Genomic DNA, 19,247 nt, shown 5'->3' with positions numbered 1-19,247 from the left:
ATTCAAATTAAATATTATTATTTTTAAATAGGATTTGATCAGAATGTCTATTTTTTTGCCTTTATAATTATTTGTGTTTCTGAGTATTTAGGAAGGAGCTTGCCACTTGTCAAAAATAACGATCTTAACTGCTATTCCCATCCCAGACAATGAGCTCTCGTTTCTTTAAGCAAACAAAGCATATAATAATATTAATAATAATAATAGAAAAACAACAACTTGGATCAAATGTAATTCGTCATTTAACATGACAAATCATTTGAACGACTTGACGGTTACAACTAAACCTTTGAAATTATGAAAATATGTCGTTCTCTTCATCATTTACCATTTAGTAATTCCACCAAACGAACTCTAAACCATAGAAATAGAGAGCTGTTATTGCCACATCAACTTTTGCTAACACCACCCCAAGTTTGTGCTATTTCTTTGGTGATTTACATATATGAATTGGGGTGGCAATAAAATCTCTCTAGAAATATATAGAAGGAAAACCAATTAAGGACAAAATATTGTCTTGTATTCAAACTAGATAGAACCAGCTTCTTTTCCTGTATCAAGTTTTTTACACTCATTCAAGTCTCTTTCCCCTCAAGATATATAGCTTACAAATATGAATAATTCAGTAATTCAACTAAGTGAAAGTCCCTAGATTTTGTTTCACTTTATACCTTGTTTTAATGAAACTGGTTAAAATTGTACACATTACGCATTCACAGACCCCTAAAATTGAGCACAAGTTCATTGCCATTGCACTACAACAACATTATCCACTAAATCGCACAAAGGATCACGATGCAGAGGCAATGTTTATCCTCATTTGTTTTTTTCTTTTTTTAATCATCATCAGAGCATTGTACAACAAATTTTCATGACTGTCTTAGGTCCGTTGCCTAACTCTCCTGCCATTAGAATCACCGTCATCTGAGAGCTTAGCCCACACACTTCGGCTCTTTCCACCTCCACTGCTACATTCCTCCTCACACCCTGCAACCGTCTTCAGGAGTTCAGACTGCAATGATGGGCAATTTTCTTTAAGATATTCGAACCCATTCGATCGCATTACAGCTGCATTGAAAGTGACAATTCAAACATGAAGAAAAGAGAAATTAAGCACATGAAAAAATAGCTAAGGGAATCAATCGAAACCTTAGGCACCGATCTGGATTCCTGAAATTTCAATTACTTTGAGGAGTTCCTGAAGAATGGAAAAACTTAATAAACATAATATGCAGTAGTTGTTATTCTCTCAAATTTAATTTTATGGCCAAGCTTTAGACAATTCATTAACTTTTAACATTTAAATGTAGAATTTTCCATTCAATGTGTTCCTATAAACCATAAGCATGGTGAAAGATAAGACATTACGAATAACAATAAATAAATAATAATTCCACCACCATTCAACACTCCGGGAGAGTTCTCTCACAAAGACCGACTTTTAATTCCCTTTTCTCCATTTTTCTATCAAGTTAAAAAAAAAAGTGGGGGAAAAAATGAGAAATTTCAGACATAATGATAAAGAACCCTAGGTCCAACCAAAGAAATTGGGGATTATCAAAACCCTAGTTCAAGGAGTTTTCAGAGCAGCGTCTGGTTTTATACCCAAGGTGGATAAAACCCTCCAAACCCTAATTCCGATTGTCCCAACCAACTTTTAGAAAAACCGGACAAGATTTCAATGATCTCAATCGAGATGGCATGGATCTCGAATGAATCAATGTGACTAATGATCCACATTATATATCTCACTAGGATGCTAGTCATTTCAGTAAAGCATGCTCCCCTTCCAAAAAAAAAATAGTAAAATAAACATATATATATTAGATTGAGTATCAAACAAGTGGCATTCAATAGTACCCCAAACAAATATTCTCTTTCAATGACTAGTGGCTTTCATGTCAAAGGAGCGATCATGTTCTCAACAGAACAGGGCATCTAATACACAGCCTTCAGCTCAATAGATATGATCGGCAGTATTTCTGGCCAAGCATAGAACTTCAGCATTCCCAGCAGCCCAAGAAATAATGCCAAAAGAAACACCTTTTTCTTATAGATAAAATCAATTCATTAAAAAAGAAAGGGAGGTCGAGATGACCAACCTGAAATGATACAAGAGGGAAAAAATGGGAGAAAAAAACAGACAAAACACCTACGGATGATCTAAGTTACAAACAAGCTCCCAGCTTGCGATAAAATCCTCAAAGAAAATACCCATAAACTCCTCGGTATAATTTTCCCCACAAGAAGAGAAGCCTAAAAACAGAGAAGATTAATTCTTGTAGAGACCCTTTTTTATTCTCAAATCTGATTATTACTCTTTCCAAAACCTTCACTAGTCTTTGATGAAGCTGCAACAAAAAACAAGAATTGGGACCAATTCTCAAGCCGCAGCCAAGCAATAGCAGGTTAAAGAGTAGATAGACAGGCCTATAATAGTCCAACACTAGGAGACTGCTTCAGACACCTAGAGTGGCTGGATGGGTGATGCAGAACGATGAGGGGAGATAAGAAAATGATGGGGGTGTCCCCATCAGTGGGGCCACTAGCGACAGTTGACTGTTTGTGTGTGTCAGAGAGAGAGAGATGTTGTTCAAAGCATTACCCTACAAATTTGGGGTCAACTAAATGGATTTGTTCCTCCATTCAATTCAGTCTAATGTCATGCTTCTGTTAATTACAGTGTGTTTATATTCACTCTCACTACCTAAATTCATTTCTTTCTGGTCTTCCTCTTGCTCTTTCAGAACCTTCAACCTGCACATTTTGCAATCAACCTTCCTTGCACATGACCAAACTATCTCAATAGACTTTCCCTTGGTTTATCACCTAATGGGATTACCGCTATATTTGCAAATGCATTCATTTCTAATTCATCTTTTAGTCTTTTTGACATCCATCTCAACATCCTCATCTCTTCAAGACTCAAATACCTGGCCAAAATAGTGAGAATCTCATTTTGTAAAGATTAGATAGATTCCTTGAATTCAATTAATGGAAAAAAAAATATTCATCTATTTACCAAATATGATTCCTTGAATCATAATTTTTTCAATATTGATCTTGCAGACTATGTCCAGCTCTCTGTTTTTTTTTATGAATTATTTTATCAAAGGTATATGTGTGAGACACAATCCACTAATTACTTGGTTCTATTTCTTCCCGGATTTACCCCTAGAATTAATACACTCATTTGCTACCAGGATACCATTTAGGATTTGACAATAATCCTGGAAAAAAAAAACCCTAAACTCTTCCATCATCTTCACGAAATCATCCTCAAATCACCAATGATTAAATAAGGCCAGCAAAAAAACCCATCCATGGTCTGGAGCATTGTAGATCTATACTTTTTTATGAGTTATGACCTCCCACGCTTCCTTTTCCCCTACCGACCTTTCTAGTCAATTATTTTGCTTGTGGCTGGTTCTAAAGGGGAGGCCTAAAATATTCTTGCCCTGATTCACTTACAATTGCAACTAACTACACTTTCCTTAGCAGTCTGATGGAATTGTCTAGTATTATTAACCTCTTCTTGCAGCAATATCACATTTGCTTTCTGTTTCCACCAAATTTCTCCTGCATATTAATTGTGACTTAGCTTCTTTTATTTTTTACCCCCTTTATAGATTAAGACCTTTAGCAAAGATATTGGTTCTACCTCAGCTTTAATTATACCTTAACATGAAAATTATGTTAAATCTGCCTTAGCATTAATACTGCCGTAACATGAAAATGATATTAAATTTCATTTTTACCCCTTTATATATTGACCTATAGCCAAGGTATTTCAATGTCTATTTCGATCCAAGTGGAGATTGAAATATTTCTTAAAAATATTTCAATCAATGTGGAAATTAATATAATTTTAATGAAAATGACCAATGTAGAGACAATGATAACATTGACAAAACTTTCATTGCAACAGTAGAAAAAGATAAATCAAACATGAAAAATTGAAAACACAAAAGGTCATCAAACTACAATAAACAACAATATGGAGTGTGGAAATGAAGATCACTTCCGCTACACATTGGCATTGGTTCTGAGATTCCAAAGCCGAAAACAATTATCTTCTACATGTGAATAATAATGTCATATTAACAGCATACACGTTCATATGTAAACACTTGCTTTAACTAACAAACTATTAAGTTCTCACTTACGCATCATTATATTTATTTTTATTTCAAAATATACAGAATAAATTACCAACACTAGCTCACTAATTAGAATGTGGATGATAGTATGAGTGCAAATATGAACATGCTAATTTGCTTAGAATGCATCAAAATAAGATGATTAATAAATACCTAACCATAATTCGTTTCTACTAACGAATGAATATTATGCGTAATCCACCAGTCCTTTCTAAAAGCAATTTAGAATTCTCTATTTTCATAAATGTCATCAACATTTTGTAAATAATTTTTCAGAAAGGATAATTTTGTCAACTTTTACTATATATCCACCAAAGTCTTGCAAATTGTTTCAGTCAAAATTCATGTTCAATGTAATATTTTGTGAAATGAATAGTTATCTACATCGAAATATATACAAAAAGAAATTTTCGAAAAGATTTAAGAGCGTGGAAATGGAATTACTCTAGAATATTTTGAAAAGATGTCAAAACTTAATGTTATGCCTCTAGCCCCCTCCTTCCTGTCCAATTCTTCTACTACACCAAGTGTCCTTTTCCTTTTCAACTCCACCCTAACAAACTCCTATCTATTACATACTTAAGATTCACTTTGAGGGTTTAAGCTTTCTCAGGAATGTCATATTTGTTCTTACATGAAATGAAGAATACCAACCCCCAATTTCTCCATAAGTTCAAATACTTTAGCCACACATTCTCGAAGAGAAAGGAATTGGGAACAAAGATTGAGTTAAAACTTATACACAAATTGGCATGTGATCCAAAGCTAGTCTATAAATAGCAATTTGCCTAACTGACAGGAAATGTTCTTCCCATTAGCGCATCTTCCACTCTAACACAGCTATCCCATAAATCAAAAAACGCCTCCAGAGATCTTGAAGCCAGGAAGATCACACAGCTCCCCTCCCTTGATCCCCATAAATAAATAAATAAAATGTTCCTGTCATCTATAACATCAAGATTGATTTCTAGCAAAACCACAACGCTTAGTCTTTGAATCCTTGTAATTGCTTTCACCGCAACTCTCTTATCCTCATTTCCTATCACTCTAATGTTCCATGACATTATATGAAAATCAATGGGTCACAATGGCTCTTCTCCCTCTACTTCTACTTTCAATTTTTACCCCAAAATTATTGCTGAAGAGTTCCTTCAACTTTAAACTTCCCTAACTAATCTGGCCTTCCTCCCCTTTCTCCAAGCTTGTCTTGGATTTCCTGACTCCACAAATTAGCAATCTGCAATGAATTTGAACCATCTCTTCTTCCAAATACTTATATTTTTGAGTTGTATTTTCCTTCTTATCCTCAGTTTTTATATGATTGTATACTAGCCACTTCCCTCTACCTACACAGATATAATACTCCATAGTAACCTCTTATCCAAATACTTCCCCTATTACCACTATGGATCTGGCAGAGAGAAACCTAACACTTGTCTGAGAAAAGACAGGCCTAACTCCAATCCACTCTTTAGTTTAGTTTTCACCAACCCAACTTTAAGTGCACTCTATGTCAAGTATTGTCACTCATATTTACATGGACTTCTCTGAACCACAAATTTTTATGGCTATAAACAATAATATCATGGTTGTTTGTCCTTGGATGAGACTTGTTTCAGTCAACTCCTTGCTCTCAACAATTGCCCCATATGGTCCTGTCTAAAATTATGTTTTCTTTGCTCGAAATACTTTCCGACATGGTTTAAAATCTCATTTTGACTTGATGTTTCTGTTTTTAGGAAAATCAAAACGATACCGAAACATTCCTGAAACATTCGAAATGTTAAGTAAACCTTTTAAACAAATTCTTTTAGAGAAGACTCTGGTCAAGGGGCATATAATAAGTTTGAAAACATAGGGTTTCTTAAACATTTAAGAAAATACGAGATTTTTATCTAAAAGAACCTAAGTCTTCAAGAGAAGACTAAAGTCTAGGGCTTTCATAGTGAAAAACACAGACATGTAGCCCTCGTCTTTATTCGAAGGATGAAAAAAAAAACTGAAGAAGAAGAGGAGGAAGTTTTACTTACCTGATTCGACGATGCAACTCAGACGACCTCGCCCAGGTTTCTCTCTCTCCTCCTTTTTCTTCTCTCCCCATTTCCTTCTATGATTTTCCCAGAAAAAGAATTGAACTTTGAATACCCCTTCCTTCTTTGATTTTCTCAGAAAAACATGTGAAACTTTGAATATTTCAGTTTCAAGCATGTTTCGTCTCGGGATATGGAAAAACCGAAATGTTTCGTTCAAAACATTACGGTACAAACTGAGATTTTGAACCATGCTTTCCTAGACCCAACTTCCATTCTTGAGTGTCTTCTTCGTTCTTGAGACTTAATTGATCATCATATTATGATAAAACCCATTGCAGGCCCTTAATTCTCCCTCGAAAACTTCTTAATTCTTGTCTTGGGATGAAAAGACACTAAAAAAAACAATAATCCAGACACTAGAGCACAAGCTAGGGGGGAATACCCCGCCAGACCATACTTAGATTTACAGGAAACAAGCAGGTTATAAAAAACTTTTGAGAGCATACAAAATGTACTACTAGGAAATAAGAAATCAGAGTTGCAATTATTATGTTATTATGATATCGATCAGTAACAAGAAGAGTAGCTGAATCAATCGTAGAAAGTTGAGACCAAAGGAAAGGAATGTACCTTTCCCACTAGATTGTTGAATGGAACATTTACCCACCTTAGTTTTTGGATGAGACTCACCATATGTATATGGTTGATAGACACCATAAATGCCACGAACATTTTAATTTTCCCAATTTTCTCTACTTTCAGGAACCACCCTTCAAAATTTTCATCATGATCCTTTTGGCTAGGGCACAACAATCAGTTTTTTACTCCTCTTTTCAGGCTCACAATACCGTGCCTAGACTCCAAATTTGACCAAAGGGAACTGAAAATGATCATTATCAGAAATATCCACAGATCACATCAGGACCCTACTACTTCGCTACCATTGCTATAGGAGGATTGATACATGTGTAAGACCTCAATTGTTTCATGGTTCCACTACTATGCCTTTCCCTGGATTCCACTCATCTCTTCCCTCCCTCTTTGGCTTCAGATTTTGGGTTGCTTAGTGCCCAAGAGACAAACTTACCTTCTTCAACATTACTAGACTCACAAGAACTAGTTCAGACTAGAGGATCCAAGTTATTATCTACTTATCTCCCAGCTACAATAGGACTAAATGTAGCAACATCCACGTTGCTCAATCCATTTTAGAACAAAAAAATTTCTCAAAGCTCTTTGACTTGATGAGTTCTATAGTAAGATACGGAACCACCTAGAATTTGTGCATCCACTGTTTTGACCCTACATGTGCACCCACCTAAGGATTTATATTCCTACCTTTCTTTCTTGAACATAATCGGAATTCTAACCTCTTCCTCACCTTCCTTTCCTCCAGACACCTGCATTTCTTAGATCATTATCCCCCAATTTTTACTGATTTATACCAACCCCTTGATATCTAGCATCTTATTATGTAATATGCCACTTGTCACCATCTCGTAGGTTTTACTCCACCTATCTTACTCCAATCATAAAGCTTTGGACCCAAACCTGGAATACATCATACAATCATTGATCTACATGCAACTCCACCTTGAAATCACAATCACTCACTTTAACATGTAATTACGAAGCGTTGATTTTTTTTTCTGAGAAAAATGGTTTCATCTACCATCTGCATGTCTCCAAGGGGTTAAACAATCTTGGTGAACCATAAGAGGAGACCACAACTATAAGGGACTCCCTTGAGTTACACCCATATCGATCCTTATTCTCCAATGGGAAAAATGCTATCAAGTCAAGTCCCCATATCCTAAAATGGAATCTATCAAGATCAATCTACACTCTGCCATGAGTCTCACCCACCATTTTATCCTATCCCATCCAATCTTTGAGGTTATACGAATACAACTTCAAATAATATGTGACATTGCTCTAAATAGATCCTTCACTATTACAGCCCACTAAGAAAAACAATGGGAAACGACCCCAATTGTCATATTTTTGAAAATATAGACCAAAAGATCTCTTGACAAAAAATATGGATATTTTGTTAGTCACTTTTTAGAATATATTATCCTTACAAGGATCTTTTGAAAGATTATTTCATTAAATACCTAAAATAACCTTTAAAACGACATTCAAATCTTTGGAAAAATGTTTCCATCAAGCAAAGTTTTGATGATATTGGTTATCATCATTATCATTGTCAAATCATCAATGTAATCATCATGACCATCATCATTGTCACAATCACCATCATCATCGTCAAAGGGGCTACATGTCATGGAAAGATAACATTATTTTAAAGTTTTGAATGATTCTTTAAAAAGTATTTTAGGCATTTAGTGAAATAATGCTTCAAAAGATCCCTATAAAGAAAATATTCTAATAGTAAACCTTAAAAGATCCATTTTTTTTTTTCAAGAAACCTTTTGGTCCATATTTTCAAAAAAACGATTTTTACAGTCATTTTCCTAAAAAACAAAAAATCATTTCTCTAAAGAATCTTCCCTTGGAATTTTTTTTTTTTTTTTTGTATTTGAACTATTATAATTCTTTCAAACAAGGAATATTTCCTCCAAAACTCTTTAGCAGGCTCTAAGCATAAGTTCCCCCAGTATTTAGATAACCACTCCACTTCTTCTTAATGAACGTCCGCATTACTGGCATTTCCTACCTCTCAAAACTATTTAGAACACCTTGTTACCTATTTTCCACCTCAACCACAAAGAAAGTCTTTGCCTAAACAACCACAATTTGGACCAAGCCCATTCTCCCCCAACTACAATAACTTGTACCAGTTTACCCCCAAAAATCCTAAAAATTCAAATATTGTAGCTCAACAAAACCAAGATCCAAAAGAAGCTAATTCATCCCCTGCAATGCCCTCAACTCTGATTGTCTAAAGAATTTGGAGGCCTTGGGGGAAGATCATGATAGGATAACTCAGCAGTACGTCATGTCACCAAAGAACATGTAAAAGGAATAAGCCAAAAGTCACTAGAATGACCATATGACTGCTATATTGTCTATATTTCAATATAGCAGATTTATCCAAATGATTAGCTCTAGAGTTTTAGAAAATTGGAATTCATCGGTGCTGCATTTCTTGGCAAATTACGCACCACAATGCTTTGTTTTCCTTGGTGGGTGTCAACTAGAGTGATAACAAAAAAATCTTGAATTTTCCTTTTTTTTTTTTTTTTTTTTTTTTTAGTCCAGGGCTCTCTTTGTCCTATTGAGAGGGGGACAACTCTGTCAAGATCCACACCTTCAGGTTTCCTTGACATCATCAATACTAAAAGGTTACTCGAAGACATCAAATTCATATTCTTCATGCCTTGTGTCTTGGCACCCGGTCTTTGTGTGATCACCATGGCACCACTTTGATGGTTCAATGCAATTGAAGCATGCTAAGGATGGGCTTTTCGGTGCCATGACGCTTTGACATCTTCTAAAGCCCGATTCTATTAGTTTTTTTGTCAAGTAGCAAGATGACGATTGCTATACAGTTGACATCATCTGGAGATTAGAGAAATTTGGTCCAGAAATTTTCATGCATTACGCAATACGTGAGTGCCATATTACTGATGCACATTTTGACAAATTGCAGCATTCTGAAAACATTAGACAAAGTTGTTGAGGTTCTCCATTATTTTACTAGAGTTCCCTCCCCCTAAACTCAGAAAGTGTCATTTACTTGTACATAGAAAAACTTCTAGTACACCATGTCAACCATCTAACACCAAGATTGAACAAAAGCATTCGAGAGGTTGTTATCATTTATAAGTGAGTCCGATTAACCACCTGGGTAACACTTGAAGTTAAGGATGGAAATTTCCTTCATGCTAGCCTAATGCTTTAAATTATCAACTTTTCTTTTCCATGAGCACAACCCCCACAAATTGTCTATTGGAGAAATTATGGCTTGAACAATTATATTCGCGTGATATTGCATGAATTATGACATCTTGCATTAATTACATAATGCATGATGAACTTGGGACTGAAACGCATCATATTCAACAAGAGTATGGAAAAGATTCTAGGTTGCTAACAAGAAGAATGTTCTATACTCCAATGGTATTAAAGCCATGAGGCATTTTGATGCAACTTTAGGTCTGTCAGTCTGATGGAGTTCAAGTATGGGAAAGAAGAAAAAGAATATCAATTTCCCTACCCCCTCAAACTTAGTAAAATTAGTATGTAGAGCAATTTGCTCCTAAAGAATGCCCACCTTTTGGTGGGCCTACAAATCAGAAGTTAGCTTGTTGGTGATTTATAATCATTGGTTTCAAGTACCCAAAAAACGATTCAAATCCAGTTGTTAGGAACTATCCAATGAAAATTTCTTAAGTTTAATTGCTAAAAATAGCTAATCATACTAATTAGGCTTGTAGGCTCACCAAGAGGTGGGGTAGACATTCATGTGCTCCACAATTCCACGTACAAAACAATTTTTTCCAACAAAATGCACTTTCCCTTTGATAATCTATTTCTGCATACAATTTTGAAGGGATCATCCATGAAGTAACAAGTGTCCCTAGCTTTTAAAAAAAAAAAAATTTGTTTTGGCTCTATAGAAGAAAATGATAACCACATGTGGTTGAATTTTATCAGACTTTATATTTCGGGATGTTTATCTCATGCCTTGAAAACTAATACAAATTCATGGGGAATCATGTTAGAAGTTTGGGTGTGACAAATTTGTTATCATTCCGTATCCTCATTTGGTGGTGGTCACACTCAAACCTTGATAAAATAGCTCAAGAGCATTCCTTTCTTGCACGTGATGCATTATAGTCCATGCAACAGAATGCACTAGATAATGTATGTGAGACATAATATTCCATGCACCAGATAATCTTTTAAGTCCGATTGTTCAAGCCACATGGATTATTCTCCTCAAGGAGCATATGGTGTGGGTCATATTCAAAGCTATTCAAATCATGTGGATAGCTCCCTCAAATCCAAAACTGTGTAGGAACTTCCCAATTCAAGCAAAACTACTCAATAGCCAACAAGGCAACGTCAGCTTCTGCCTAAACCCAGTTTATGAATGTGTTTGGTTGCAACAGTGTCAAAGAAAGGTAAGACCAAACTGAGGGAATGAAAAGAATAGGAAAGAGAAGGGTAATAACAACTTCAAGTTTTCCTTGAAGGAGAAGTTGGCCCTTTTCGTCTAAGGGTGCAGGTATTTATATACAATGGTGAGAAGTAGCTGTTAAGGATATCCCCCAACTGCTACCATTGTCCTTGTTGTGACCATATCATTTGAGAGTCTTCTCATGAGATCGACCAGAAAATTAGATACCCATACGGATCTTATAGACTTAAGCTCTGACGAGAAAAGAGTCCGTAAGACCTTGGGTGATTTGACAAGGCACTCCACAGTTGGCACACCGTGATGTAGGCATTGTCTGGTGGCAATTGGGATGGGATCTTGCTGATCTTCCTCATAGCCTCCAAGCCTTTGTCACATTGAACTTCCCATTAGAAAACCAAAATCTTGTCCCCATTTCTGAGTGGGATTCTAGGCAGCCAAGCCTTCAAGATAAGGCGTGTATCTCCTTGCTGGTAGTTGTACCTTTGGGTGAAAAGTGAACTACCCCACATGCGACTTGACATGCCTACATGACACTAGGCGATGAGTGACAAATGACAAGCAAGTGGTCCTGTGCCAAATTTAAGCAGCCAAGAAGATTGATTTCCATACAAGCCACGAATGTGTATATAGATGATTAGAATTACTTAAATGTATATATATATATATATATATATTACTTAGATCATCATGCAAAGAATAGCAAGGAATAAAAACAAACTCTTATACGTTTAAATCATAGATATGAATAAAATACTTTAAGGATGAGGGCCTTTCGAACAACAAAATAGTGACTTGAACTTTCCCTTTTTAATTTTTTCAATGCACTAATCCTAATAAAGTGAAGGCATAATGTCAATAACATAAAATAACAGTGCTTAAAACCATACAACTGGACAACACAAAACGACGAAACCCAACATAACATATAAATGGAGACAAAAAACAACACAAAACGACAAAACCCAGCATAACATATAAATGTAGACAAGAAAATTTTCAGTATGGAGATACACAGAATATTAGCTTCATGACACCTATAGAAGAATCAGCCGGCATTGATAAGGGAAAAAAAAAAGATCTATTGAAGCCAAAAGGCATACCTGCCAGGTTTTCAGCAGCAAATTTTAGGCAAACAGCTTTTAGCTCCATGGCATGATAACGGTCAGCCAAGGCAAGTGTTTTGGCAACAGAATTAACAGATATATCCTTGCAGAGATAAGACTCACACATCAGTCTAAGTCTTCCCAAACCATACTTGTCTGCCGCAGCTAACAGCTTCACAGCTAATGAGTCAGACTCAGAGGATACACAAGGTGAACTTGATGCTACCAACTCCTCATCTTCCACCAGAGTATCTCTATATATGAAGTGCAGCATGGCCTGCCCACATCATAGGACGAGGAATTTCAGGTATAAAGGAATAAACATGGATGGGGTTATGCTATAATGAATAACAAGAATCAAACAAAATGTTAATGAAATTTTCACCTTAAAAACCTTGGGTTCCAGATCCGTAACAACAATCTCATGCTTATCTTCCTCTAACCCATCAAAATATTCAGCTCGGAATATAGGGGATCGAGCAGCCAACACCAACTTATGAGCATGAAATTTTTCCCCAGCCACATCAAAAACAGTATCTGAACCTTCCTGATTCTCCAGTAGCATACCAAAATGGTTTCCAATATCAGAGTCAGGGACCTGTATTGAGTGTAATCTGGAGCAATCTATTGTCGAAACCACAACCCCAACAGTGCAATTAATTTTCAAGCAATCATCCTTGAGGAAATCTGATGTTTCAAGCATAGCTCGTCTGAAAAATCGCTTGTAACCCCTGAATAAAAAGACGGATGAACATATCGACCTCAAAAAAGGGTGCAAGTTCAGTAAGAAACATAGTTACTTATGCATCACAAGGTTGTGGCTTTCATAAGATAAGAATTTAAAAAAAAATGTTGTGGCTTCTACAATTCCAAAACCATTATCTTGAAGAGGAAAAGATTGGTCAAATGAGTTGACATAAAAGTAACAAGAAATCTGCAGTTCACTTTTAACAAGACATCAAATCCATAGAAAAGGGCCATCTCCCAATTTCATTGATTTCCAGACTCCAGATCAACGCAAGTGGTTCATTTTGAGTGGCATCATTACAAAATGAATTTGGAATTGAGTGGCATCCATCTCAAGAGTTCAATAAACACTTACTTTTTTGCACTAAAAGACAAAACATCATTGCTTGTCAGGGGAAACTTTTGGAAAACCTGGTTTAAGGAATTGCCTTATGTCCCATTGAAGTCTTGGTACATTAGTATATCCTACAAATATTATGCAAAAACATTCATCTCGTAGACCTACATGTTCCATAAATGAACAAAATCACTGGCCATGTGCAATAGAAAAATGCAATACGATAGCAATCAAACTTTCCAAAATAAATGCGCCTTAGAAAAATTGACAAAATCATCATTAAAGCCTTTTACCTAAGTTCTCAATTATATGGGACTGGCTAACAAAATAAATGTGCCTAGGCTCTGCGTAGACTATTATCTAGGGCGATCACAACATTGGAGCTTTGTCAGGGTTCAAGGCAAGTGAGAACAATCCTTTGATTACCCATCTACAATTCACAAATGATACGATTGTGTTTTTAGATAACTCAAAGGATCGGATGGAGTTTTTGAGGGCTTTACTTTGTTATTTTGAGAACATCTCCGAATTACACATCAATCTCCAGAAAAACAAATTATTTGGATTTGATATTGATGTAGCGGAAACATGTGAATCAATAGATTCAATTGACAAACAAGCAATAGTTTGAAAGAAAATAAAGCAAAAAAGATAGAAAGTAACTAAGAGGAAAAGATAATTGAATTGGTATGTTTAGAATTTCCTTTTTGATGCCCCTCATACAGCTAACTTCATCATAACAACTTAAAATCCTTCTAAAATACTAAAAGTAACTTTTTAATCTATCTATAGCATAATAGAAACTTTGTAATCCTATTATAACTCAATTTGGACACTTCTAACACTTCTAATTATAGCCTAAAGAATAAAAACGAATTTAGACACACAAAAAAAAAAACGAAACTTTAAAACAAATTAGAAATTAACAATGAATAAAGTAATTATGAAATAGAAATCCTACTAGAACTAGAAAATAGAAAAAAATCCTACTAGGATTAGGAAACTAGTTAAGGGTCTAACTAGAATTGTAGATGTCCTACATCAATGAGGTTCACGATCTCCCTGCTATGGCAGTTATGCTAGATTTTCAATTGGAAACTCTTTTGTCTTCGTATTTAGGCCTTCTCCTTGGGGCTCTCTATAGAAGCAAAAGAATTTGGGATCAGGTGATAAAAAAAACAGGGAGAAGATTGAGTGCTTGGAAATCTCGTTATCTTTCCAAAGGGGGGAAGTTAACCTTGATTAAGAGCACTCTTGAAAGCATCTCAATTTATGTCCTTTCATTATTCTCCATAACCAAGAGTGTAAAGGATACATTGAGAGACTAATAAGGGACTTTTTTGTGGCATGATAAGGATGGCAAAACAAAAGTATCATTTGGTCAAGTGAAAGATCGTTAGTGTACCAAAAAGGAATTAGGGCATTAAAAAGAACAAACAAGGCCTTGTTAGGAAAGTGTTTATGGCGTTTCGGGAAAGAAAGGGGAGGTATAATAGAAGTGAAGTACAGGGAGAAAAGATTTGGGTGGAAAAGTAGGGATTCTTACGGATGTAGTGTTTGGAGAGGAATTTGAAAGGGTCTCATTAGTTTAACAGGTTGATCAATTTCAAGGTAGGGAAAGATGACAAGGTTCGCTTTTGGGTGGACTGGTGGTGTGGAGACTCATCTTTATCAACTCAATTCCCTTCCCTTTATGCTTTGTCCTTGAACAAGGACATAACTGTAGAAGACTGTCTGACAAGCAACGGGAGTGCTCATATTTAATATTTGGGGTTTAGGAGGAACTTCAACGATTGCGAAGTAAACGAGGTGGCGCCCCTTCTTGAAGAAATCAATTCCAACCCTTTTGTGAGAACCGAGGAAGATATAAGAGAGTAGAGTGCAAATAAGGAAAGAATGTTCTCCGTGAATTCCTTTTATAAAGCCCTTTTGCCTCCATTCGATTTTGTTCTCACAAAGGCAACCATTTGGTCTAATCTCATTCCATCCAAAGTTGTTTTTTTCATTTGGCTGGCTTTGCTTGGTAAAATTTTAACCCTGGATAACTTAATCAAAAGGGGTGTGCCTATGCCAAACTTTTGTCATCTGTGCAGGACAAATGGTGAGTCGGGGAATTACATTTTGCTTCATTGTGCCATTAGTACGAAATTGTGCACTCACTTTCTTTGCCTTTTCCAAGTAGAGTATGTCCTTCCAAATTATGTCCTTTCCTTGTTCATGGATTGGAGCTTTAATGTGTATTCTAGCAGGAAGAGCCCAAAGAGGTATCTTTCATCCATTCTCCCATTTGCAATTTATTGGTGGTTTTGAAATGAGAAACAAAAGGATCTTCCAGGTAGTGGAGAATTCATCCTATGAAGTAATTTTAGGTTTGCTCTTATTTTGTGTAAGTTGAGTAAGGACTTTGAAAGCACTACTGTGAAATTTTGGAAACATTTCTATTGTGTTGAGCTCTTAGATAACTAGAACAGGGAAACATTCTCTGACCTTCCTCTATGGAAGACAAAGATGATTGTGTACAGATGAAAACTTAAGTCCGGCCTCTAATTTAGGGTGGAGAATTGTAAATACCCAATTTTTGAAATCTTAAAGATTCAATCTTTAACATTAAAGGAGAAATGATGACGCTTACCACATACTCCCACGATACTTCAAGGTATAAGGTCCGCTCTCCAATGATCGATCGAAATGGCTATGAACCTTATGCTTACCCTTCCCGCTCTGATCGACAAGCGTCAGCTCAAAGAGCGCTCGAACATCAGTACCCTCACTGGCTAAAGCAATAAACACAGAAACATAAGTCGAATTATCTTCAGGATTCTTCCCATCTGGATAGAAATAGATCGCCCATTGATACCCTCCAACGGTGAAATTCTCGCTAGCAATGTGTTTCCCAATCCCCATCCCTTTAGCCAAAGAGTAACCTTGAATTACGAACTTGTGCGAACCATTTACGGTTTCAGTCACAGATCGAGAACTTGATGGAGAAATCAAGGTGCTTTTTTCGGTTATCGCGCTTTCTGGCATCATTCAGCTTGAGAATTCTTCAATTTCTTGGAAGATCTTCGAGCATCTCAGATCCAACCCTAAACGGATCGTCCCTTCTGGAGAATCTGCAACAGTTAAGATGAATCGAGGTCGTTAATGGTAATTTCAGGGCAGAAGATTATCTGAAATGATTCAGAAACGAAAATTGCTGACGAGTTTAGGAGGAATTCGAATTGAATTGAGTAGTTTTCTGCGTTTGTAATAAATGGGTGAAGAGATAATAAATAAAAAAAACCTGTTGGATGGGAGTTAGGGTTTCTCTCAATCTGCGAGGGGAAAATAAAATGGGGATTTTAAAATTTAACCAATAAGTGATGGCCTTGTTTGGTTTATAGAGGCTGCTGAGTATGGTGGTCAAACAAGTTGACTTTGGTCTGCAGTAAAAACTATACGCAACGAAGCACTCCACCGCTTCAAAATTTGGAGAAACCCTCTCCTTCACGACACGTGTTATCAATTTGTTCCACCCCCTCATTCTGATCGATGATTAAAATTGTGGATATCAACCATTAAAATCATTGAGATCAATGTTGTTTTAATTATTGGGATCATTGAATATAAAATGTCAATCTCAACATTGGATCATGAATTATCGAGATCAATAATTGAAATCATTAATCATATGACCTAAAAGATCCGGGTGCATTTAGAACCACATAGCTAAATAATTTTTCATTTTTTAAAAGTGATATCATGCATTTATATCTCTCCAAGTTTGGTGAGTAAGGTATTTCTCTATATTTTCAAAGTAATGACAAGCCCTTAATGAAAAATGACTTCAATACGCTTATCGTCAGAGGTTGAAGATGACTGATATTAAGAAGCAAAACTATATACTTAAAAAGAAAAATCAATGATTTTTTAGGTATTTATATTAAGCTATAAAAAAAAATCAAAGTCAAAAGTAGGTTTGTTGATGGATTGGATCAGACCCGAAATCCGATCCATTCTGATCTAATAACTTCGAGTCTGGATCAATGACTTAGATTTCAATAAAGTTTGATCTAATATACTATTGGATAGGATTTGACTTGAGCATGTCCCAATTTGACAAGGACTTATTCAGATAAAATTTAAAAATTATATTAAATATTTATACCCTTGTAACAAAAAAGGAATGCAACACGACAAATTTATTTTCATCCTAAAAATCCTTTTTTTAATAAAACAAATGGTTCAAATGTTGTTGAGAGGGTTACATTAATTACTTATCAGCCCTACGATTGAAAAATAAAAAATAAAAAAATCTCGAAATTGATGTTTGCAAATAAATTTTTGTTGAAATAGAATTTCCAATGAAAGAATTCATTGGTAAGGTGTTGTAATCTTAATCAATTACCAAGATAAGCATATTTTTATCAAGATACTACTTAAACCAATCATTCTCCTTCTTATGAAAAATAAACTAGTCTTTCCTTCTGAACAGAAAAGAACCAGTTTCTTTTTGTTGATCTAATGTAGGGCTTCTATAATTCTAGTTAGAAAGTCTTAAGTAGTTTCCTAACACTAATAGGATTTATTTTTATTTTTTTTTAGTTTTAGTTGGATTTTATTTTCTAGTTTTATTCAGATTCAATTTTCTAATTCTAATAGGATTTTTATTTTATTGTTACTCTAAGAGTATTATTCCATGTTTAATTTTTATTTTTATCTAAATTCATTTTTATTCTTTAAGTTATAATAAAAAGTGCATAAAAGTATCTAAATTGAGTTATATTAAGTTTAGAAAGTTGTTTTTATATTATAGATAAACTAGAAAAGTTATTTTTTAAATATTTTAGAAAGTTTCCAAGTTGTTATGACGAAATTATTTATATAATTCAAAACCGAAATTTAATTTAATACATAACTATGGAGGTAAAATCTTGGATGTTGTCGATTTCTCGAGATTTTCTCCTAGCGATCGATGTTTATTATTGTTGATGCACACGAATGATAAAAAATACACAGAAAAATAATCAAAGTAAAGGGGAAAAAAAAAGACAAAATAACAAATTTATTCACGGGAGTTTGTCTCAAATCTAAACTATGCTCGCGGGCTCCAAAGAGCCATTATAATATTGTTAAAAGTCATTACAAGATTTATAAAACCTAGCCCCATTTTTTTAATATTTTAGAAAGTTTCCAAGTTGTTATGACGAAATTATCTATATGATTCAAAATTGAAATTTAATTTAATACATAACTATGGAGGTAAAATCTTGGATGTCGTCGATTTCTCAAGATTTTCTCCTAGCGATCAATGTTTATTATTGTTGATGCACACGAATGATAAAAAATACACAGAAAAATAATCAAAGTAAAGGAAAAAAAAAAAGACAAAACAGCAGATTTATTCACGGGAGTTTGTCTCAAATCTAAACTATGTCCCGGGCTCCAAAGAGTCATTATAATATTGTTAAAAGTCATTACAAGATTTATAAAACCTAGCCTCATTTTTCTTTTTCCTCCCTCTGATCTTACCTAGTAGTTCTCCTTATATAGATACAAAAGCCAAATCCTAAAAGGAAAGAAAAACAATTCATGATTTGCTACTAAATATATCATTATCTCGAAATAGATATTCTCTAGTCAATTAGGAGACTTTCTATTTATGGATAAGATTGTATTCTTAACCAAATAAAATATAATTCAAAATATATCAATCGATACCTTAAAATATGCATTAAACATGTCATAGGATCAATATTTGCTTTATTTAAGCCACGT

The 19,247-nt window shown here is 34.9% G+C and overlaps 1 protein-coding gene across 4 annotated transcripts; it reads right to left on the bottom strand.

Moving 5' to 3' along the window:
• Positions 1–498: 498 nt before the first annotated feature.
• Positions 499–16,829, bottom strand: LOC147400285 (BTB/POZ and MATH domain-containing protein 4-like). Of its 4 annotated transcripts, none has more exons than XM_086445921.1 (5): positions 16,123–16,829; positions 12,792–13,137; positions 12,404–12,683; positions 1,150–1,198; positions 820–1,012 (listed from the first exon to the last, which is right to left on the bottom strand). In XM_086445921.1, exons 1-4 carry the CDS (start codon positions 16,518–16,520, stop codon positions 1,179–1,181), a joined length of 1,044 nt encoding a protein of 347 aa, XP_086302047.1. In that variant the 5' UTR covers positions 16,521–16,829; the 3' UTR covers positions 820–1,012; positions 1,150–1,178. The 4 variants fall into 4 exon arrangements, with proteins under 4 accessions (XP_086302045.1, XP_086302047.1, XP_086302048.1 ...); XM_086445920.1 differs by having other exon boundaries at positions 929–1,068; positions 16,123–16,828; XM_086445919.1 differs by lacking the exon at positions 1,150–1,198 and having other exon boundaries at positions 499–1,068; positions 16,123–16,827.
• Positions 16,830–19,247: the final 2,418 nt, after the last annotated feature.

This window comes from Akebia trifoliata, chromosome 6 (assembly GCF_017979445.1).
Source record: "Akebia trifoliata isolate Shusen 1 chromosome 6, ASM1797944v1, whole genome shotgun sequence".
NCBI classification, from domain to species: domain Eukaryota; kingdom Viridiplantae; phylum Streptophyta; class Magnoliopsida; order Ranunculales; family Lardizabalaceae; genus Akebia; species Akebia trifoliata.
The sequence above is the reverse complement of the archived record's forward strand: the minus strand, read 5'-3'. Positions and strand labels throughout refer to the sequence as shown.